The 24,026-nt window shown below is 47.5% G+C and overlaps 1 protein-coding gene across 1 annotated transcript; it reads left to right on the plus strand.

The window, feature by feature from the left end:
• Positions 1-575: 575 nt before the first annotated feature.
• GTF3C2 (general transcription factor IIIC subunit 2) lies at positions 576-22,562 on the plus strand. The gene is made up of 19 exons (XM_026520890.4): positions 576-873; positions 8,798-9,068; positions 9,250-9,571; positions 10,176-10,461; positions 12,705-12,799; positions 13,214-13,291; positions 13,413-13,511; positions 14,587-14,814; positions 15,024-15,135; positions 15,333-15,441; positions 16,517-16,542; positions 16,723-16,852; positions 19,130-19,274; positions 19,380-19,541; positions 19,738-19,825; positions 20,238-20,366; positions 20,821-20,973; positions 21,120-21,227; positions 21,516-22,562. The coding sequence occupies exons 2-19, from the start codon at positions 8,822-8,824 to the stop codon at positions 21,732-21,734; spliced, it is 2,736 nt and encodes a 911-aa protein (XP_026376675.2). The 5' UTR covers positions 576-873; positions 8,798-8,821; the 3' UTR covers positions 21,735-22,562.
• The last annotated feature ends 1,464 nt before the right edge of the window (positions 22,563-24,026 follow it).

The following is a 24,026-nucleotide window of genomic DNA, read 5'->3' on the forward strand; positions in this document are numbered from 1 at the left end:
CCTATTTATATACCCTGAACTCTCCCAGTTAAAATGCGGAGACCTGTAAAGTTTATATGGCTTTAAATGTCTCAGGAAAGGGCAGAAATTTGTTACGTTCTTTCTTTGTCCACCCGCATCCCATCTCCCAGGGAGGGAAGCAAGGCCTATGCCCACCAAGGCCGGGGCCAACCCTGAGGCTCATTACAGTGTAGTGTCCCCACGCCAGGCTTTTCTACTGGTTTCTCTTCCGTGTCCTTTTCCCAACCCCCTTTGTGTTTTTGTAGCGCCCATCTCTGGGCTCATGAGTGGCTGCCCGTGGCGGAGGCCCGAGCCATCCTCTGGCAGCCGGCGGCAAGGCTTCCTCAGTCTCTCAGTCCGTTTCCTCAGCTCAGACCGCCGGAGTGCTTACTCCCACTCCAGCCTGGCCCTGCCCGCCACACGGCCGGTAGTCTTCACGGTTAGGCAGGCTCCAGGGCTCCGGAGCGGCGGCGAGGCTTGGGCGCGCCGTACACTCGAGGATCGCTTACAGGCCCCGTGGGAACCCGCGGGGCGCGACGACCGTCACCGCGCAGGCGTCAATCTTCCTTTCTTGACACTGCAATTCCCAGAAGGCCACGCAGCGTCCCTGGCGCTGCTAAAGCCCTGGAGCCCCGCCGGCTCCGAAAGGGCGCGGGGCTCTCGCCGCACTGCATTATGGAATACATAGTCTGAGAAAACGTCCTCGGGCACAAAGTCCCCACCAAGCTCACGTGTTTACCTTGTGCATTGGCGGCCGGGCGTGGGGTGGGGGGAGGGGATCAATAAAGAGTAGCTACCAGATTTCGTCATAAAACCGCGACCAGACAGGCGGCGCCATCTTCGAACTTGGACTTCCGGAAGGACTTGGTGAGGGTAAGTGTACCGCAGCGGGGTGTGCGGGGGCCCCACGATTACTACTCCTCCTCCTTTTCCCATAGCACTAAGGTATTGGGAACCAACTCCCGACTCGGCTGTTCCCTCTCTGCATAGCATCGCGACCTCCAGCCCCCGCGCTGCTACAGAAAATATCACACTCCCCACCTCCTTCCCCGTAGTACAACCGGACATCCCTCATCCCTGCTAATCACGGCTCTTGCCTTCTTCCCCGACGCGGTGCGGTAACACGACATCCTGTGTCCCGGCCGCGGCAATGCTTACATTGCATCCCGCGGACTCAGCAAACCTACAGTAGTTCTGAGCCTCAGAAAACTCAAGGCTCGCTCCCAGCGCAGGCTAGTGGTGGAAGCTGCCCCCACACCCATGACTGAGGAAGGGCAGGCGATCACTCCTCGAGTGGTCGCGGGTTAGTCTCATTTCAGCTATGTCTCAGCCTCTGCCTTCGCTAGGCTCTTCTAACCCCGGGGTTGTGCCCGGCGCGCTCCAACCCCATTGGCGCAGCCAAGGGCCAGTTATGTTTCCCCTCTGGTGCTTTTATCCCGCGGCAAATAGGTTGTCTGCTGGGGAAGGCGGAGGAGGCGACTTCAGCCCCACCCGGTAACTCACTTGGTTAGAGAGGTGTAGTGTGTATGGCGAAGCCTCTTCGGCCTAGCGGCATATTGTTAAACAAACTTCAGCCATTCCTGTTCTTTGGTTACTTTTTGGCATCCCTTATCTAATGTACTATTATTTTCTTAATAGTTTTCTTTAAATTGGTTTGTTTTTCAGGTTTAAGTGCTTTCGTGTCAGTCTAAGCAAGACAGATGAAACCATGGGTTTCTTGGGCTAGAGTTTTTTTGTTTTTGTTTTTGAGAGAGAGCGCGCGGGCGGGGGGGGAGGGGCAGAGAGAGCAAGGAATCTTAAGCTGGCTGCAAGCCCAGCGGGGAGCTGGATTCCAGAGCTAGGTCTCACGACCCTGAGATCAGGACCTGAGCAGAAATCAAGAGTACGAGGCTTAACCGACTGAGCCACCCAGGCGCCCCCGCGGGCCGGAGTTTTTCATACAAGTTAAAATAAATATAGTTAAATAAAGTTCATTTTTGTGTGACTAAAATCATCTTGCATACCACCAGCTGCACCATAGGAACACTTTGGGAACAGTGTATTAGACTAGTGTGTTTACAGTAATTCCATACTTGAGGAACTGTGTTAACTAATTATTTTCCTTGGCTGGGAAAATCCTGGCAGCCTTGAAGCAGTATTCCAAACAAGTTGAGGTGCAAATGTAAACTTCTATAAACTCTAGCACAAATTTATTAAACATCCCTTCCTTTGCTTGTGTCTAGAAAATTTATTGTGAAATCATAAATGGAAATTAACCACCATACCCTGCTGCTGCCTTTTACAGGAGCCAATCCTTAAAGGGATTTTTTTGCAGCTTGACAAGTTAGTCATTAAATCAACAAAGTTTAATTATTGCACTTACCATGTACCAGGTTCTGGATTCAGTAGTGAGTCAGGCAAGATCCTAATGAAACTTTCAAGGGAGATAGATCTGAAGTAAATACCCATTTCCCTAATAAGAGAATTCTACATGGACTAAAGAGCTACATTTAAGGGCACCTGAGTGGCTGAGTCAGTTAAGCGTCTGTCTTGGGTTCAAGTTATGATCCCGGGATCCTGGGATCGAGTCCCACGTCGGGCTCCCTGCTCAACAGGGAGCCTGCTGCTCCCCCTGCCTGTGCTTGCTTGCTGTCTCTCAAATGAATAAAATCTTTTTTAAAAAGCTACATTTAAGATTCAAACTAGAAAAAGCATTAGAAGAAAATAAAATAGGATATGTTTATATTACCAGGGTAGGAAATGGCCTTTTTAAGACACAAAACAACTCATAAAGGAAAAGATTGAGAAATTTAACTCAGAAAATAGAACTTCAGTTTAGAAGAAATATTATAAACAGAGTTTTTTAAAAAGTAGAAAGAGTGGGGCACCTGGCTGGCTCAGTCAGTTAAGCATCTGACTCTTGATTTCAGCTCAGGTGATGCTCTCAGGGTATGGGATGGAGCCCCAGGTATGGCTCCAAGCTCAGTGAAGAATCAGCTTGAGATTCTTTCTCTCCCCACCCCTTTTTCTGCCCCTCTAAAATAATAAATAAATCTTTTTTAAAAAGTAGAAAGTATTTGCAACATAAATAACTCCACAGATCAATAAAAGATTGATTTGTTCTGTAGAGGTATGGGCAAATTATATGTACAGGCAATTCATTAAAAAATATAGATGTCCCCCCCCCCCCGATAAATAAATAAATAAATAAATAAAATATTTTTAAAAATGGGGGTCTCTGGTGGCTCAGTCGGTTAAACGTTTGCCTTCAACTCAGGTTATGATCCCAGAGTCCTGGGATCTAGTCCCACATGGGCTCCTTGCTCAGCGGGGAGCCTGCTTCTCCCTCTGCCGCTTGAGCTCTCTCTCTCTCTCTGACAAATAAAATCTTTTAAAAATATATATATAGATAGATGTTCCGGGTGCCTGGGTGGCACAGTCAGTTAAGTGACTGATGTTTGGTTTCAGCTCAGGTCCTGATCTCAGTGTTGTGAGATCGAGCCCTGTGTGGGGCTCCATCTCAGTGCTGTGAGCTTGAGTGCCATGTGGGGCTCCGCACTGATCGAGGAGTCTGCTTGAGATTCTCTCTCCCTCTCCCCCTCACGATTGTGTGCTTGCTTACACGTGCTCTCTTTCTCTTTCAAATAAACCAATCTTTAAAAAAAATGCATCTATATATAGATGTCCAGCAGATAAAAAGAAGTTGCTAACCTCAATCATTATCATTATCAGGACAACACAAATAAATACAATAGGGCAGAATTCCTTCATGCATCAGATTGGCAAAAATTAAAGATTGGCAAGGGCATGCTAAAATGGGTACAACTATAATTCTATGGAACACTGGATAGTAACTAAGAAGAATGAGATATATGCATGTGTGTACTGATGTGGAAAATCTTCAAGACATACATAGAAGTTCTCTTAACTGGTACCTAGATAACTAGCTCCCTGTGTTAACTGACATCCCCCGTTTCCTCTGTAAAGTACAGATGCTCATGGCACACTGAATGCTTGAAGCCTATCAGCTTTTCTCCTATAGGCCTGGTCATTCTACTTATTTGAGAGAGAAAGAGAGAGCAAGCACAAGGGGGAGTGTAGGGGCAGAGGGAGAGGGAGAAGCAGATAGCAGGGAGCCCAACATGGGGCTTGATCCTAGGACCATGGGATCAAGACCTGAATGGAAGGCAGATGCTTAGCCAGCTGAGCCACCCAGGTGCCCCAGGCCTGGTCATTCTATTCCCACTGATTGAGTTGAATGCTTGTCAAGAGTCATTGTGATGGTTCTCAACATTTTTTATGTCAGTTAATTTGTCGTTATATTTATATAATTGTGAGATATGTTTAAATTTTAAAGAAATTTGCATATAAAAGTTATTGTTGCTATTAAAACTAAGTTGAAATGTGGCAGATAAATAGGTGCTTTATTGTTATTCTTTACATTCTGCACGTATTTACCAATATTTTGTGTCAACTAAAAGTTTCATAAAAATGATTCTAAATAAGAAAAGAGAGGCGCCTGGGTGGCGCAGTCGTTAAGCGTCTGCCTTCGGCTCAGGGCGTGATCCCGGCATTATGGGATCGGGCCCCACGTCAGGCTCCTCCACTGGGAGCCTGCTTCTTCCTCTCCCACTCCCCCTGCTTGTGTTCCCTCTCTCGCTGGCTGTCTCTATCTCTGTCAAATAAATAAAATCTTTAAAAAAAAAAGTAAACTAAGTTGAATGCTTTAGAAAGAAAAAGAGGTACATTTGTAAAGAAACAAAAGAGGCTGCCAGATAGGTGTGAGTGAGGCAGCTGTAAAAGATTGAGGAAAATTTGTAAAAATCTGAAACTTTATTGTGCTTGAATTGCTTCTCAAGAAAAGAGAATGTTTCAAGAAAGGTGTGGTCAGTAGCATCAGTGCTGCTGAGAGATCAAGTTAAACGAGACTGAGAAGTGTCCATTGCATTAGTTGACACAGCAGTTAATGATGACTTTAGCTTCAGTGATGAGTTGGAGGGCAATATCCTAGTCAGAATGAAGCAGGGTAATTAAAACATCAAGGGCAGACAACTTCAAAGTTTGACTGTGAGGGGCACCTGGGTGGCTCGTTGCTAAGTGTCTGCCTTTGGCTCAAGGCCTGGTCCCAGGGTCCTGGGATCGAGCCCCGCATCGGGCTCCCTGCTCTGCTGGGAGCCTGCTTCTTCCTCTCCCACTCCCCCTGCTTGTGTTCCCTCTCACTGGCTGTCTCTCTCTCTGTCAAATAAATAAATAAAATCTTAAAAAAAAAAAAAGTTTGTGAGAGGGAGGAGGAATATGGGTTGAAGGATTGTTATATGTGTGTGAAGATGAAAATTAGAGACACTTAAATGCAGTTGGGAAAACAGCCAGCGTAAAGGAAAAGGCTCAACCATTCCAGTGTCCTTAGGAGGTGGGGGAATAGAGCTAGAACACGAGTGGAAGTTGGGTAGATGGGTAGATGAGGGATACAGATTCAGGGAATGTTAGGCTACTTGACCAGACATTGAAATATGTCCCACATAATGGCTTTGGGTTTTGTTTTGGAAATCAGAGGCAAAATCACCTGCTGAGAACCAGGGGATCAGGTCTTGGGGGAGAGGGAATGGGGGGGCTGAGTAGAGAGAAAGTGTGATTGCTAGCACCCTGGCAGCTTAGATGTGCACGTAGAGAAAAAGGATGGTTGGTTCATCCAGGGTTTAAATTTGCCAGTCCTGTGGAAGAAAAAGACAAGAAACGAACTTTATACTATCAGCAAAAGTCTGATTAAAATAAAGGAATCTAAGCTAGATAGGATGTGGCCAGCACAGGGAGGAATTGGAGAGATCAATGATGGGGACTTGATACGGTTGAAGAATAGATACAGTGATAGTAGTTGAGCAATCTAGCTATAATGATGGGAGGTTGTGATCAGAGAGTGGGATGTCTTTGTGATTTTGGAGGTTAAAAGGTTTTGTGAGATGACAAGGTTCAGTGTATTACAGCAAGTAAGTAGCAATGGTTTAGCTGAATGTTATGAGCTTCAAAGGAACAGTTTTTACAAGACAGGGAGGACTGTTGGTCTACAAGTGGCATCAGAGAGGAACTGACAAGACACTGATCCCATTTTCTACCGTGGGGTCAGTGGGATGTGAGAGAAGGAAAAACCTCCACTTGAGAGCCTAGAAAGCTAGAAATTTCAGTTCCTGGAATTTTTTTCTATCCAAGATTCTGAATATGATTTAGGTCTTGCCAATCAAATGTGCTCTTGAAGAACTAAAATTTGGACCCGAGTTTAGAGAGAGGAGAGAGGCAGGCCGGGAGGACATACATTTTGCTGGTTCAGAGTGTGGCAGGGGTATGATTCTGGACCTGGGAGCCGAAGGAGGGTCTTCCCTGTTGAGTCAGGTCACTTTCTGATTAGTGCAGAGGCAGTTCATGGGCATCAGCTGTGGCAGGGGCTTCTTGGTTGCAGGTGCCTCCTCATTGTGGTGTAGGAGAGGTCCTGTGGTTCTTGAACCAGCAGCTGCCAGACAACTTCCCATTTTGACAAGCACTTGTCCCCCGCCCCCACCCCTCCCAATGATCCTGCATGCAGGTGGTTCTCAAGCTTGCATGTGCATCCAAATAATCTGAAGGGCTTTATGGAGACACAAAGTGCTGGCCCCATCCCAGAGTTTCTGATGCAGGAGGTCTGGGATGGGACTGGAAATTTGCATTTTAACAAATTTCCAAGTGATGCTGATGCTGCCACCACCACACTTTAGGAGCCACTGATGTGAACCCTGTAATACCCTGTAACAAATCCCTTTTAGCTGAACTGGCTGGAGAGGATTCTGTTCTATGCAGCTGAACCTTGACCAATAGAGAGGTTAAATAATCATTTTATTCATGTCTTCTCTGTCCTTATCTACTTGATCTGTCAGTGGTTAAAAGAAGTAGTTCTTGTGGGGTGCCTGGGTGGCTCAGTTGTTAAGTGTCTGCCTGCCTTCAGTAAGTGTCTGCCTTCGGCTCAGGTCATGATTCCAGAATCCTGGGATGGAGCCCCACATTGGGCTCCCTGCTCAGAGGGAAGCCTGCTTCTCCCTCTCCCACTCCTCCTGCTGGTGTTCTCTCTCTCACTGTGTCTCTCTCTGTCCAATAAATAAATAAAATCTTAAAAAAAAAAAAAAAGTTCTTGCATTTCCTGAAGATTGTGCTTTGTTTTGTATTTATTATAAAGTATTCCCTTTTTGTCCCATTTAATACTTTCTCTCCTGAATTCAACTTTGCTATTACCAACAAAACTCCTGTTTTCTTTGTGCCTACATTTGCCCTATATATTTTTATATCTTTTGACTTCTAGCTCTTTGGGTTCCTTTGTTTTTAGACATCTCTTTCAAAGCATATAGTTTGGCTTTTAAATGAATCCAAATCTTTATTCTTTTTTTTTTTTTTTTTTTTTAGTGGGTGAATTGATCTTTGGTTATTGTTATACAGCTTTATCTTATGTCATCTTGTAGGTTTTTTCCTTTTCTTTGTGTTTATTTCCAGTCTCTTACTCTGTAGCCCTTAAAACAATTCCTTCTGGTTCCTGTGGCCTGCTAGGCATTTTGGAAGCAATATAGTATACTGCCTTGGGTTCTATTAAACATCCTTAAGGCATATGCAGACCTATGGGAGATTCCCTCCTGGGATGTGAGCTATTTCTCCTTCTTTGTCATAGATAGGCTGGTTATTTTGGCCAAAAACTGAGCCCTTGCAGAGTTCTGAGTTGCTCAGCTTTTTGGTTTGGTGGTCAGTGTTTTGTTTATGTCTGTCAGTTTACTTTTGCCCATGGTTCCCCAATTGATATTCTGGGTTTGGAAAAAAATTGAAGAGGGGCGCTTGGGTGACTCATTCGATTAAGCAACTGACTCATGGTTTTGGCTCAGGTCATGATCTCAGGGTCATGGGATCGGGCCCTGCATCGGGCTGTGCTCTGGGCTCTGGGCTCTGCGCTCAGTGGGAGTCTGCTTGACTCTCCCTCTCCTTCTGCCCCTCCCCTGCTCTTGGGCATGTGTGAGTCCATTCTCTCTCTTTTTCTCAAAAAAAAAAAAAAAAAAAAAAAGATTCATGACAGTTTTTTAGTTCATTCTCCATGTGGGAAAGGTCTCTTAATGTAGTAGGATGTCCCTTTATCTCATAGCCATCTACCTCCCCTATTCAGGTAAAAGATTAGTGGCAGGGCACTAGAGAACTCTTACTTATTATTAAATAAATCTCTTCTTTGACTAGTACTCACAAAGATGAATGTTAGCTCTAGGCATCCTCCTTCAATTTGGTCTAAATTTTATGTATCTGGCGGCTGTTCTTTGTAGCCTATTCCTGAAGGTTTAGGAAGTTTGGGAAGATTTTTTCACTTTCTGTCTTTTTATTTTTTGAGAGGAAGGGGGTGATTCATTTCACTGGGTTTTAGGGAAAGAAGTTGAATAATTGTTCATTCACTGCATTATCCTTATGAGAAAACTTAAGAGCTTTAAACTGGCTGAAGAATATAATGCTTGGCACAAATTAAGCATTTAATAAATAAATGGTAGCTTTCTTATTACCTGTTTATTGCTAGCTCTGCTACTGCCTAAGTTCCATGAGGGCAGGGACCTTGTCTGTTTTGGTTATTGTCATATTACCAGTTCCTAGAACAGTGCCTGACATAGAAAATGCTTAGTAATTATTATTAAATGAATGCGTGATCAGGGAGCTTGGGTTTCTGGCTGGGGGGTGGGCAGTGGGTGGGATGGGAGGAGAAAAGACAGGCAAAGAGAAAACTCTGAGCCAGTGCAAATAGCTTTTGCCTTCTACTCATGTGTATGTCTCTGTGCAGGGGCAGCCATTTTAGGGGGTGCTGATGGATACCTGCGGGGTCGGCTGTGTTGCCCTGGGGGAGGCCGGCCCCGTGGGGAACATGACTGTGGTAGACTCTCCTGGACAAGAGGTGCTAAATCAGCTTGATGTCAAGGCCTCTTCAGAAACAACTAGTGCTGAGGCTTCCATAGAGATGTCTTTACCTACACCTTTGCCTGGATTTGAGGATTCTCTTGATGAGAGGAGGCTCCCTGCAGAACAAGAAAGCCTCTCCAGACTTGAACAGCAAGGTATGTACCTTGTCCTTTCCTTTTTTTTTTTTTTTTTTTAATCTCCCTGTGCTTAGCTTAAGATGAAAGAGAGCAGGGTGAGCTCACAGGATCTTATCAAGCCAGGTATGGTATAATCTATTCCAAAGAGGTTTGACCTCCAAAGAGGTCCCGTCTCACAGACCCATATTCTTCTCTACAGATCTTTCTTCAGAGATGTCAAAGGTCTCAAAGCCTAGGGCCTCAAAGCCTGGCCGGAAGAGAGGTGGTAGCACACGGAAAGGCCCCAGAAAGCCCCAGCAACCTAATCCTCCATCAGCCCCTCTGGTTCCCGGTCTCTTAGATCAGTCCAACCCTCTATCCACCCCCATGCCTAAGAAACGAGGTCGAAGGTCCAAGGCAGAGCTGCTACTGCTGAAGTTGTCCAAAGACCTGGATCAGCCGGAGTCTCCACCTCCAAAGAGGCCCCCTGAGGACTTTGAGACCCCTCCTGGGGAACGACCCCGCCGAAGGGCTGCCCAAGTGTAAGGACTGTGGGGTGCAGTTTGGTGGAGGGGGATCGGGGTGAAGGGTTGGTGGGGGCAGACGTTGGAGAGCTGAGAGGCTGTGACAAGGTGTCAGGTAAGCGGGGGTAGCTTCTGGGTTCTGGGGGCTTGATCCATCTTCTAGCTCTTACGACAGCAGCTTTTTTTTTTTTTTTTTTTTTTTAATCTGTTGCTGAGTTTGTCTAGGAGGTTGCTTTTTGTGCCTTGTATCCTGTCACATTTTTCAGTTTCCTCCAGGTCTTTGTTGCAATTTTCCCACCCAGTATATATCGGTCTCTGTGTGCCCTTCCATTCTTCTCTGGGCTCTTACTGATCTCTGACTGCGGTAGAGTGAAAGTGCCTTGGACTTGGAGTTGGCAGACCTGGGTTCAGATTCCACATACGTGATCTGAGTCCTCTCTTGGCCAAGTCCCTTAACTTCCCTAGATTTCTGGTTCTTTATCAAAGGGGGAAGGGAAATTAATAGCTGCTTCCCAGGGTCACTGGGCGGATCCAGTGAGATGAGAATCGGCCGAGTGTCTGGAAAAGCGGGCTGTCTGTGAAGTGTGTGTGAGGGTGGCCGTGACTCTGCCCTGTCCCGCAGGGCACTTCTGTACCTTCAGGAACTGGCTGAAGAGCTCTCGACGGCCCTGCCTGCTCCGGTGTCCTGTCCCGAGAGCCCCAAGGTCAGCAGCCCCGCCAAACCGAAGAAAAGCCGGCAGCAGGCAGCCTGTCAAGGTGGAGAAGAAGAGGATGACACTGCACGGGATGAAGACTTTGTGCTCCAGGTTGAGGCGGAAGATGGAGATGAAAGCGAGGCCCCAAGCGAGAGCTCATCTGACCCCGAGCCTGTGGTGCCTCAAAGCACCCCACGAGGGTCTGCCGCAGGGGTAACCTGAATGCACAAGAAAGTGAATGTGGAGCTGGGATTGTTAGCGAGGTCTGCAGGGCGCCCCAGTGGAAAGCTTTGGCCTAGTAACTGATGGCCAAAATAAGTCATCGAAGAAAGGGACACCGTCCAAAAACAGTTGAGCAGGCGGGGGCTGGGGGTGTGAGCGCATGAGGGTACTCACTCAGATATCAAGCATCTGCTCTGCACTAGGAAACACGTGACTAGGAGAGCCGCCGGCCTCAGAGTCCATAGTGTGATAAGGGCGGGAGGGAACCAAATGCTTTTGGCGTGTTGAGGAGGGCAGTGAACTGCTGGGGCTTCACAGAGAAGCGATGGTTGGGCTAGGTCTTGAAAGGTGAATAGGAGTTTGCCAGAGAGATTGGTTTTCCCAGGAATTCCCCCGACAGGACAGCAAGCAGGCAGAGCTGTTGAGCGCTGTCAGCAGGTTCCCAAAGGTGCCCTGTGGGATCAGCAAAAGGCCGGGGGGCGGGGGGAGGGGGGAAGCAGTGGGGGGATTGAACTCGAGAGGATGGAAGGACAAAGACTGGTAGGAGCCAACACAGGTGTTTGTATGTTTATTGAATTGTGGTAAAATATACATAACATAAAATTTGCCATTTAAAAATGTAAATTATTTTGGGGGTGCCTGGGTGGCTCAGTCAGTTAACCGTCCAGCTCTTGATTTTGCCTCAGGTCGTGATCTCAGTCAAGGTTGTGAGATTGAGCACCCTGTCAGGCTCCATGCTGGGCGTGGGAGCCTGCTTGAGATTCTCCCTCCCCTCTCGCTCTGCTCCTCCATCCCCCACCCCAAAAAAGTACAACTGAGTGGCATTAGCACATTCTAGTGTTGTGCAGCCATCGCTGCTACCCATTTCCAGAACGTTTTCATCATCCCAGAAAGTCTGTGCAACAGAGATTTTTAAGTAGAAAAATAACATGATCAGTTAGGACTATAGGTCAGTCTGCCGTGGACAGTGAGGAGACAGCTGCAGTGATCCAGGTAGTGATAGGGAGGGCCTGGGTCAGGCTGTGAAGCAAGTGAAAGGGGGGGCAGGTGCAAGAGACATTTAAGAGAATTAACAGCACTTAGCAGTTGCTGGAAAGGAAGGAGTAGGAGTTTCTAGCTGAGATGGTGCTCTTAAGTGTCGGACTTCAGGACAGGAACGGTGGGAGCAGGGGAGGGGTGGGTGAGCAGGGGAGGCGATGGGCTCATTTTCCGACCTGCTGAGTTGGAGGGGCCCGTGTGCCAGGAGCCATCCTACTGGAGATGTCTGGTTGCCAGTCACGTGCATGGGACCAGACTTCCTTGTCTTAAGCACAACATTTAAGGGAGCACCAAACTCCTCAGTAATCAAGATAAATATCTTGATGCAACATTTTAACAAATAAAAGTAATGCAAGGCACCTGGGTGGCTCAGTCAGTGAAGCATCTGCCTTCGGCTCAGGTCATGATCCCAGGATTTTGGGATCGAGCCCTATGTCGGGCTCCCTGCTCAGTGAGGAGCCTGCTTCTCCCTTTCCCTCTGCTCCTCCCTCCACTCTGCTGTCTTGCACACTTTATTTTTATAGTATATTTATATTTTAAGGTAAATAAAATCTTAAAAATAATGCAACAAATTTATGATGAACAAAATATCAGAGTTTTAAACAACGACAGGAACTGCATTACTGATTTTCCTTTTGCCTTAGGCTCTATAATATGGGTTGGCACCACACTGTAAAGGTCTAGAATTTGTAGAAAAGCTGAAACTGGGTAAAGTTTACATTTACTAAGATGTCAACGATGGTAGTCAAAGCCGTGGACATGGGATGAGAGGACCCGGACTACATGTATAGAGGGTCGATGAAAAGACAGAGGAACTTTGGGAAATACTGTTATCACCCAAACCTGTCAGAGGAGGGAGCGCCTGTGGGGAAATATCAGAGAGGCAGGAAGAGTAAGGAGACGCTGTCCCATGGGGACGGAGTTTCAGGAAGCAAATGTGAGTCCTCTGAACCAAATGCCATGGAGACGCCGAGGAAGGTGAACAGAAAATACATCACAGGTTTTCAGTTTTGATGGAGGAGTGGGAGCAGAAGGTGAAGAAGTCATTGTGATGGCGGAAACATCAGTCTTTTAAGATGCTGTTAAATCAGGCTAGAGAGGAAGCAGTGCCAAGAAAAGTAAAAGCTGGGAAAGATGCCGTCTGGAGACTTCTCTAATCTGTAAAATTCTCTCCCTTTTTTTCATTTGCTCCTCAGAAGCAGAAGCCACACTGCCGGGGGATGGCTCCCAATGGCTTACCAAATCACATCATGGCTCCTGTTTGGAAGTGCCTCCATCTCACCAAGGACCTGTGAGACTTGAGGAAGGGGGCTGGGGATGAGTGGGTGGTGGCGGCATGCAAAGGACCATCGAGAAGTAGGGCCGTGGGAAAGAGGGAAGGCACTCACAGGGCAGGACGCTGAAGACATCCATAACTAAAAGGCACTGCTGCAAAGGCAAGAGCTCCAGAGCTGTGCCGTCCAGCACAGTAGCCACTAGCTGTGTGGCCATTTAAATGTAATGTAAAATTAATTAAAATGAAAAGTCTGCTTTCTCAGTTACACTAGCCACATTTCAAGTGCCCAGTAGCTACTTGCAGCTAGTGGCTAGTGTATCTGTCAGACAGCGTAGATGATAGATCACTTCCGTCATTGTAAAGGTTTACCAGACAGCACTGCTCTAGAATTTCTCTTCTCCTTCATTAATGCTTCTTGTGTTCCTCCAGCCGAGAAAAGAAGCATTCATACTGGGAGTTTGCAGAATGGATTCCGTTGGCCTGGAAGTGGCACTTGTTATCTGAACTGTAAGTGAAAGAGACATTCTGAAGCTGGGAGGGGGTGACACCCCTGGAGATAGGAGGGTGACAGGGAATCCTGGGATGGGTGAAACTTCCAAATTCACTCTGTTCCCTCCCCCGCCCCCAGTGAAGCAGCTCCCTACCTGCCCCAGGAGGAGAAGTCTCCACTGTTCTCTGTCCAACGTGAAGGACTTCCTGAGGACGGCACACTCTACCGAATAAACAGGTGAAGATTGCATATCTGTTTCTGATTCTAGGAGATAGAAATAGGAAAAATGAGTATTGAGAGGGATGGCAGATTGGCCCTGTTCTTCCCCTGATGCTGTTCCAGGGGTCCCAAGGTAGGAGTCTTGCTGGATCCGGCCAGCCCGCTCTAATTTTGCAGTGCTCATTGCTGCTGGGCAGACTAAGGGAAGCAAGGAAGATGGCAGGCCAGTTTACCAGGTCACATCTACTCAGATAGACCCGACAGGCTGGCCCTGGAGAGAACACTGTAGTAGACCACAGTGCATAGCCTATCATCTTTGAAGGTGAACTGGAGCTAGACAGGCTTTGGAAGGAAAGGAGGACGGTACAGGCGGTGGCTAAGGACTGTTTTCACCTGTAGACTCCTCTTGCTCTTCTGGCCCCTGCTTAAGCCAGTTCATACCGGCGCCAGCTGGAGCTCCCATTCTGTCCGCATTACCTTTTCTTTTTTTTAAAGACTTAATTTTTTTTGGAGCAGTTTTAGGTTCACAGCAGAACTGAGAGGAAGGTGCAGAGATCCCCCGTATACCCCCTGTCCCCCTTCCACATGCACAGCTCGCCCACTGTCAACATCCCCCACCAGAGGGCAGATGCGTTACAGTTGATGGACCTACACTGACACATCATCACTCGAAGTCCGTATGTTACATTAGGGTTCACTCTTGGTGTTGTGCGTTCTGTAGATTTGGACAAATGTATAAGGACCTGTCTCCATCATTACGGCATCATACCGAGTAGCTTCGCTGCCCTAAAAGTTCTGTGCACCAACCACTCCTCCTGCCCGCCCCGCTAACCCATCGCTATCATGGATCTTTTGATTGTCTTTATAGTTTTGCCTTATCCAAAATGTCCCATAGTTGGGATTATACAGTGTGTAGGCTTTTCAGGTGGGCTGCTTTCATTTAGTGATATGCCTTTTCATGGTTTGATAGCTCATTTCTTTTTAGTGCCAAATAATATTCCATTGTTTGGATGTTACTTTATCCATTCACCTCTGAAAGCCTTATTACCTTTTGTTAATTCCTTTCTTCATCCCATCTTTGACTTTTCTCTAGATTTAGCTCGATCACAGCACACCCAGAGCGCTGGGATGTGTCCTTCTTCACGGGGGGACCCCTCTGGGCTCTGGACTGGTGTCCAGTGCCAGAGGGGGCGGCAGCTTCGCAGTATGTGGCCCTTTTCTCCAGCCCTGACATGAATGAGACACACCCACTGAGCCAGCTTCATTCAGGTCCTGGGCTGCTCCAAGTCTGGGGCCTTGGGACCTTGCAGCAAGAAAGCTGGTGAGGTGGGGCTGGGACGCTGCCGTGGGAGGGTGGTTGAGGAGGAGAGAACCTGGGCAGGGGAGCTGGCGGGGAGCTGGGGAGGAGAGCTGGGAGGCCTGGATTGGGGCTGGGCCAGGGAGCAGGGGGCCTGGAATGGGTTGAGATGGGCTCTGGCCACCCTAGGCCGTTCTCCCTGCCCATTCTCCCCATATGCTTTCTCTCCTCAGTCCTGGCAACAGGGCTCACTTTGTCTATGGGATTGCTTGCGACCACGGCTGCATCTGGGACCTCAAGTTCTGCCCCAGTGGAGCATGGGAACTTCCAGGCACCCCACGGAAGGTACCTCCCTGTTGGTTGTGGGATGCCCTGGGACTCACAGAAAGAACAGAGAGGCCCTATGAATTCCCAGAGTTGACAGAGCGGAGGATGGAGTTCTCCAGCAAATCCATGTCATTTCCAGGGACCAAAACCTCAGAAGTTTTCTAAGAGGCCCTGAAAGCAGCAAGCCTCAGCACAGATCTGGTCTCCCCCTCTAGGCTCCTCTCCTGCCCAGGTTGGGCCTCTTGGCTCTTGCCTGCTCCGACGGGAAGGTGCTGCTGTTCAGTCTGCCCCATCCAGAGGCCCTGCTGGCTCAGCAGCCCCCAGGTGAGGAGCACAGGAGGCAGGGGGCATGGGGCTGCTGTAGTGGGCCCCGTCCAGCTCTCCTGAAAGTCCTCCTAGCCTGGCCTCTGGGACAGAGCCTCACTCAGCACCGCAGCCACTCTGACTTCTCACCTTTGTCCTCCCCCTCTCTCTGTAGCAGCCTGCAAGGGGTGCTCTCTCCTGCAGTCTTCTCACCGGGATCTTTCAGCCCACTCCCCTTTCCCCCCTTTCCCTGCTGTGTGCTCTCAGGCCCTCCCCTCCTGCTGCCTCAGCTAACTGGGTGTGTAAAGAGCTGCTAAGGCTGATCTGTCCTGCCACGCTCTTCTCCTTCCCCCAGTCCCGTACTTGACCTGTCCTGTTCTCACTGCCATGTACACATAAACACAGTCTCTTTGCTGGGAAGAGAGGGAGAGAACGGAGAGCTGAAGGTGAGCCAGAAGAGGAAGGGGTTAGTGAAAGGCATCTCCTGTTTGTCAAATTTGTTTTTCAACTGTACTGAGTATTTAAAGAAGAGGGCACCCAGGTTTGAGCCCCAAGAAATCCCATATTTGGTGGTCTGGCTGAGGAGCGAATAGGTGTGAGGAAGTGAAGACAAATGTGTGGACAGTTCTTTCCAGTAGACTGGCTGTGAAGGGGAACGCGAAGATGAGGGTGGTGCTGGAGGGGAATAAGGGCTAAAGGAGGGGTTTGTTTGTGTATTTGTTCCATTTAGTTAGAAGACTACAGTGCATGTTTACATCTGACTATGAGAATGACCCAGTAGGGAGAGAGAGGAAGTGGGTCATTCAGGAGAAAGAAAGATAACCAAATGCGCAAAGTTCTGAAAAAGGTGAGAGAGGGTCGAGAGAGAGCAGAGTGGAGCAGTTAGCCATTATGATAGAACGAAGGACACACTCAAGTACAACGGGGGGGAAAGAAGATGGGGGCAGGTAGAGGTAGAGGCATCGGTGTGCTGGAGGAGAGATGGCTGTCCGGGAAGGTCATTCTCAGGTCAGCGGTGCTGATCTAAGAGCAAGGCAGGCCAGGACATCAGTCCTCTGTTCCCAGAGCATCAGTTACCGCTCTTCTTCCTTCACAGATGCGATGAAGCCTGCCATCTATAAGGTGAGTGAGGGACCTGCTACCTTAGCCAAGGCTCCATCTTCTCGAGCCTCCCTTTCTAATTCCACAGTGAGTCTCCTGCCTCTCCCCCACCTCCACCCCGCGGGGTTAAACACTAATTTGAGCCTTTGTTGCAAATGGTAAGTATCCCTAACCCTAGTCCCGGCTCTTCTGTCCCTGCAGGTACAGTGTGTGGCAACCCTTCAGGTGGGGTCTATGCAAGCTTCAGACCCCTCTGAGTGCGGTCAGTGCCTTAGCCTGGCCTGGATGCCCACCCGGCCTCACCACCACCTGGCTGCTGGCTACTATAATGGTAAAAAACCAAAACAGCATAAGGGGCTATTGCTCTTTAAACTTCATATATGCTTGTATTTTTGGTGGTGGTTTCCTTTTTGGTTCAGTGGTGGGCATTATGTTTAAGCAATATTAAAAAATACAAAGAAATAAAAGTCACTAGAATTTTTCTACTCAGAAAAACATAATTAAGAACAAATGATCAGGGGCGACTGGGTGACTAAGTAGGTTAAGCATCTGCCTTTGGCTCAGGTCATGATATTGGGGTCCTAGGATCAAGCCCTGCGTCGGGCTCCCTACTCAATGAGGAGTCTGCTCCCTCTCCCTCTGCCCGTCTCCAGCTCAGCTCTCGCTTGCTCTCTCAAATAAGTGAAATCTTTAAAAAAAAAAAGAAGAAGAAGAAGAAGGGTGCCTGGGTGGCTCAGTTGGTTAAGCGTCTGCCTTCAGCTCAGGTCATGATCCCAGAGTCCTGGAATTGAGCCCCGTGTTGGGCTCCCTGCTCAGCGGGGAGCCTGCTTCTCCCTCTCCCTCTGCCTGCCACACCCCGCTTGCTCTCACTCTTGCTGTCTCTCTTTCTCTCTGTCTCTGTCAAATAGATAAATAAAATCTTAAAAAAAAAAATAGATAAACATCATTTCCTGAGTTCTCTATGCATACATAAAGATAAAAAGATCAGATGGCAAGAGAGAGACTTCTATAGCGATGGGATCATACTATGTAAGCTATTTTAAAGATTTTATTTTTAAGTAATTATACCCACTGTGGGCCTTGAACTCAACCCCAGGGTCAAGAGTCGCAATGCTCCACGGACTGAGCCAGCCAGGCGCCCCTACATAAGCTATTTTAAATGAAAATGTAGGAAATTTAATTATCCTTTAATTTTATAAAAGTAAAAGACTGAATTGAAACTGAGAGCTGGGCTAAGCTCCCCATAAATGTTCCTTCACCACAGAGACGTTAGTTCCTTCAAGATACTCTTAAGGTTTAAAAGGGGACAGAAGAGGATCATAGATAAAGAGCCATTCCCGTAGTTGGAGTCCACAGGCGACAGTTTCACGGTTCGACCTCATAAGTGGTCTCGCCTCAGGAGGTCGGGACATTAGCACTTTCACACCTCTCTTCCTGTCCCTCTCTGTCTTTTAAGCGTCTTTCTTTTGGTGCGGCGATTCTTACATCGTCAGGGCACATCATTCTTGATGCTGTTTTGCTCTTAATTCCCCGAGTTATAATTCCGCATTGAAATGATCACGCGTGTCCCCCGGTCCGTCCCTCTCAGTCTGCCCTTGTTGCTGCATGACATGCAGCTCAGCTGGAGTTTGCTGCCAATAAGCTTTTCCAAGATAAGCTCATAGGTGCTACATTTCCTGCATTCTTAGCTACAAATAGTTTCCCCAGCTATTGTTTATTAAATTCTTACTGTTAGGACACCTGGGTGGCTCAGTCGGTTAAGCATCTGCCTTTGGCTCGGGTCATGGTCCTAGGGTCCTGGGATCGAGCCCTATGTAGGGCTGCCTGCATCTCCCTCTCCCCCTCCCCCACTCATGCTCTTTCTCTCTCTCTTTCTCAAATAAATAAAATCTTTTTAAAAAATTCTTACTGTTCTTTAATTTGTCTTCTTTTTTATCAAAGTTATGCTTTTGATTCCGTCCTCCTCTGCCCGCCTGGTCAGGGGGCAGCTGGTTTTGGGTCATCAGAGTTAGTTTCTATTTGTTCATTTGTTTTCTGTTTCTGTGCATCTTGTTGCTTTTGGCTCCTTGCCTGTCCTCTTTGTCTTAGAGCAGAGTTGGCAGACCTTTCTCTAAAGGTCCAGATAGTGAATATTTTATGCCTTGTGGGCTGTTTGACCATTGTTGGAACTACTCAGCTCTGCCATTGAGAAATGAAGGCAGCCTTACATTAGGTAAACGAATGGGTGTGACTGTTCTAGTCAGATTTTATTTACCAAAGCAGGCAGCAGGCTGTATTTGGCCCACGGGCTGTAGTTCGCCAACCCTTGTCCTAGAGGGTTTATGCTTTTTAAAAAATCCCTTCTATTTAGTAGGGAATAGAGGCTATTGGGTATTTTCAGTCTGTCTGTCAACCACAAGTCCCAGACCAAGCTATTTTTTGTTGATGAGAGTTGGAGCTAAAATATCACAGAGGGAATGTTGGCGAGCTAATCATGATCTCTATATCCTTTCATAAGGGGGTCACATCTGAGGGTAAAAGGCAAAGGTCCTTGGAGCCCAGAGAAAGGCATTAGAGCAAAGAAGAGAGAACTTGCCTTTAATACCTACACATTCTATCCCTATCTCAGGCATGGTGGTTTTCTGGAACCTTCCCACTAACTCACCCCTGCAGCGGATACGGCTCTCCGATGGCTCCTTGAAGCTCTATCCCTTCCAGTGTTTCCTGGCCCATGACCAGGCTGTGCGTACCCTTCAGTGGTGCAAAGCTAACAGGTACAGGACAGGATTGCTGTGGGCTGGGAGATGAAGCCGGGGAAGGCTGGTACTCCCAGACTCGCTCAGATTTGATCTTCTCCCTCTTCTCCCCTCTTTCCACAGTCATTTCCTCGTCTCTGCGGGGAGTGACCGCAAAATCAAATTCTGGGACCTTCGACGACCTTATGAACCCATAAACTCTATCAAGCGCTTCTTGAGTACAGAGCTGGCTTGGCTGCTCCCCTACAATGGTGTCACTGTGGCTCAGGACAACTGCTATGCCTCGTACGGCAGGACGCAGATAGGAGGAGCTCTAGGGACAGGCCCTAAGGGTTGGGGTGCAAAGTGTGCCAGATTGTTGTGGGGAGAGGAGGGTTGAAAGTTGTTTCACTGAGGTAATTTGAATTCTGGAAGGAATTGGGGAAGGGAAATGAATACAATCTTGGAAAAAGGAAAGTTTTATTTTGTGTTCCTCTTACAGTTATGGACTCTGTGGAATTCATTATATTGATGCTGGTTACCTTGGTTTCAAGGCCTATTTCACTGCTCCTCGCAAAGGCACTGTCTGGGTGAGCCCCTCTCTTCATTGCACAGAGAAACGATTCCTTTACTCACCTACCGGTGGTCAGGAAGAGGCAGTTTTGCATAGAAGAAGATAGATGTATGGTAACTGTATCATCAGGGATAAAGGTTATGATAAACTTCTTTTAAAATTTAAATTCGATTAATTAACATATAGTGTATTAGTTTCAGAGGTAGGGTTCAGTGATTCGTCAGTCTTACATAACACCCAGTGCTCATTACACCATGTGCTCTTCTTAATGTCATCCTGCACTTACCCCATCCCCCCACCCGATAAACTCATTTTTGTTTCTGTGTGTGTGTGTCTTCCAGTTCAGACTGTGCGGTTGTTTCCAGTTCACAGAACTGAAACAATATGAGTGAGTGAATGAATGAAAGAAATCTGTCTCTTCTTATTAGAGTCTTTCAGGGTCCGACTGGCTTGGGACAATAGCCGCGGGAGATATATCCGGGGAGCTCATTGCAGCTATACTGCCTGATATGGCACTGAACCCGATAAATGTCAAGCGACCTGTGGAGCGAAGATTCGTACGTATATGGATATTTAATGGTAGCACCATCCGTTGGGTCCTAATCCCCAAGACCTCCTAAATTAGAACTGTAAAGTAGTAGGGTACAAATTTGGATGCGGTCTCCCAGACCTGATATTGTCCCTGGAAGTCTTAGCACAGAGCTGTACCTAATATTCCTACCCTAGTGCATCTGTGCTTGTGTTTAAACATACTACCTTCTTCCATCTTTACCTCTTCTCTGCCCCAAAACCAATTTTCTTTCTCTCTCTCTCTCTCTTATTTTTTTAAGTAGGCTCCACGCCCAGCGTGGTGTCCAGTGCAGGGCTTGAACTCACGACCCTAAGATCAAGACCTGAGCTGAGATCAAGAGTCAGATGCTTAACTGACTGAGCCGCCCAGGCGCCCCATCAGTTTTCTCTTTTATTCTGTCTCCAGTATTATAGGATCTAATCTCATGGTCTCCTTTCTAGCCTATATATAAAGCAGATCTGATGCCGTATCAGGACAGCCCTGAAGGTCGAGACCATTCTTCTGCTTCATCTGAGGCCCCCAACCCTCCCAAAGCACGAACTTACGCTGAAACTGTTAACCATCACTACTTGCTCTTTCAAGACACGGATTTGGTAAATGGAGGCCGGGAGAATGGGCGTGGCGTTTTAAAAAGTAGAACACTTAGCTCTGGTACAGTGGGGCATTGTGAGGAGTGGCAGTGCAAAGGTGCAAGACTAAGAAGCTGCTGGCTCTCTCTCTCCTCTTCTCGCCTCCCCAGGGTTCCTTCCACGATCTGCTCCACAGGGAGCCAATGCTGCGCATGCAGGAAGGAGAGGGGCATTCGCAGCTCTGCCTGGACAGGCTGCAGCTAGAGGCTATTCACAAGGTACAAACCTTGTCTCTCATCTTCTCCACCCTTCTTCACTCTCATTACCTGCCGCCTCTGGCCCTACGGTCAGTGAAATGGGGGATGAAAAGGTAGCAGAGGGAAGGAAGGAAGACAGCTCTGGGAACCTCATCCCCTAGAGTGTGACAGACATACCTCCTTCCTACCTCTCTCACCCCATGACGGTCCTGTCCTTCCAGATTATCACCCTTTATTTCCCCCTCTTCAGCTCGGACTCACACTAAAGCACCAGCTGTGAACATCTCTTGTTTTCTATTCTCTTCACAGGTCCGCTTCAGCCCAAACCTGGATTCCTATGGATGGCTGGTGTCTGGGGGACAGTCCGGGCTGGTTCGGATCCATTTTGTCCGTGGACTCACCTCACCACTGGGCCACCGTATGCAGCTTGAAAGTCGAGCCCACTTCAGTGCTATGTTCCAGCCATCCTCCCCGATTAAAGGGCCTGGCTTCCCTCCCACCAGCCATCGCCTTCTGCCCGGTCCCTAGTCGTGGTCCACACAGGACCTTTGGAATGAAGTCTGCCAGGAACAAATGGCCCCCCCATGCACAGAGCCATAGGAACGGGGGTCTTCATGGATAGTGATGCTGCCAGACCTGGACCTTTAGACCTGCCTTGCCAGGACTCCTTAGATACCTCTCCTTCCACAGACTTCTGTCATCACAGCCCCCTGCGGGCAGGGGGGCTAGCCCTCCACAAACTCTCCAGGCTCCTCAGCCTAAAACTATGGCTCCTGAGTAACACTCAGGCCTGGCCTAGGCTTGGAAGTCAATTGCTCATATTGAGCTTATTGCGAAGTGGGTAAAGCTAAGTAAAGGTACTGGGTGTTTTTGAGACCACACGTGAGTGGGTGTTTGGAGAACCGGAAAGGGTATCCGCATGAAGGCTCCTGTGTGACTATATTCCAGGATCCAGTATTACTGCCTTCTCAACTTCCTCTTTAGAGTAACCAACACACAGGCCCAGGAGGGTGACAGTAATTTATTGGACTGAAGCTGCAGATAGTACTTCTTTAACCGAGGAACACCACAGACACCCTACCAGTAGAACAGTGGCTCAGATCTTACTTGCTCCTGCTTACGAAATATTCCCGATCACTGGTCATCTGACCCTACTTGAACACTCCTAGGCAGTCATGTTTTTAAAAATCTTCCTTTATATCAAGTCAAAGAGTATACTTCTATAAATTTCACCATGGGTATTAGGAAATCTAGTCATTTTGCCCTGTGATTGCCTTTTTAAGTATATTTAAAAATAGCTATCATGTGTTTCCCAAGTCTTTTCTTCTCTAGATTAAATATCTTCAGTTACTTTAACCATTCTTTACACGTCATGATTTTTGGTCCTTCATGATACTGTCACATTGTTGACTTATTAAACATGTCTAGCTACTGTATTTCAAATCTCTATACAGGAGGTGTTTAAAACCCAAGTACAGTAATGTATTGTTATATCTCCTCTTGTTAAGAGTCCCCTTGTGGGGTGTTGCAGACTCACAGGGACTCCAATACTGCCTCCTAACCAAAGACAGACCCCAGCAATGAGAAATAGACAAACGATAGTCTTGGAGTGTATGGGAGTACAATCAAGTTTGGGGGAAGTAGTCAGATGACCTCAGAAAAGGGAGAAAAATCTCTCCACTCCAACTGAGGAGTGGAGATTAATTTAGTGCCTACCTGGAACAAAACCCTTTGGCACTGTAGACTGGTTGGCCAGATATCTGGGAACAGTTTTCTGCCTCTTGGGTGTAGGGAATTTATCCTATGTCAAGAAGAAAGGTATCAAGCAGTTCAGTTTCCTTCCCGTACAGAAGAGGAAACAGAACCTGGAGGCAACCAGACTATTAGCAGCAGAGGGATCACAACCCAAAGGAGGCAAGTATTGTACCACCCTATTGTGATCAACCTCAGGTTATGCCAGTTTCGTTTTTGAGCTAACTGATAGGGAAGTGCCTTCCATTGCAGAGAAGCTTTGCTCCTCCACGGCAGCCCCCTGACATTGCATCATGGAATTCCACTTTCAGTGGCAGAAAAGATGGGACCTGGGGACCCATGCTGTTGAGGCTGTAGGTTGGTGCTAGCAGCCCTGCTCCTGCTGCTGACTCTTAGCCTTGGTCTCTACCTCCAAAACAAAATCAGGAGAATGCTTTCAGCCCTTGCTCTCTTTCTCTACCATAAACCCTTTTCTCTGAAGGCCATTCTACTTCAACCTTCCCTCCCAATATAGCCACTTTATACCATAATCTATGGATTCCTGTACTTTTCTTCCTGTGCCTTTGCTCCCACTATTCCCTCCATCATCTCCACATAAGCCCCATTCATCCTTCAAGGTCCCAGCTCAAATTTCACCTTTTACCAAGGCACTTCCCAGATTTCTCTAGTAAAAATTCTTCCTCCCATGTATTCTCAAGAGGGAAGGAGGAAAAGAGGATAAATGAGTGTTTATTTAAACACTTGATCTATTTCAGGTATTTTGTATATGTTACTTAATCATATGAGGTAGTTAATTGCCACCAATTTGCTTGTAAATATAAGATTGAGAGTTTGAGCAGTCTATAAGGTCACTTTACTAAGTGGTGGTGCTGAGATTTGAACGTAGACAGTCTGACTTCAGAGAACAACTTTCCAACCTACCAGATTTGGACTTCTATTAAATTTACTAGTGTAAATTCACTCCTGGCACAGTGTTTTGCGTATTGGAGCCTTAAGTGTTTGTGACATTGAATTACCTTGCTTCCTCATTGTGTTTCTCCAGTACCTGTGACAGGATTCTCCCTGTCT

Source organism: Ursus arctos, unplaced genomic scaffold (genome assembly GCF_023065955.2).
Source record: "Ursus arctos isolate Adak ecotype North America unplaced genomic scaffold, UrsArc2.0 scaffold_8, whole genome shotgun sequence".
Taxonomy (NCBI): domain Eukaryota; kingdom Metazoa; phylum Chordata; class Mammalia; order Carnivora; family Ursidae; genus Ursus; species Ursus arctos.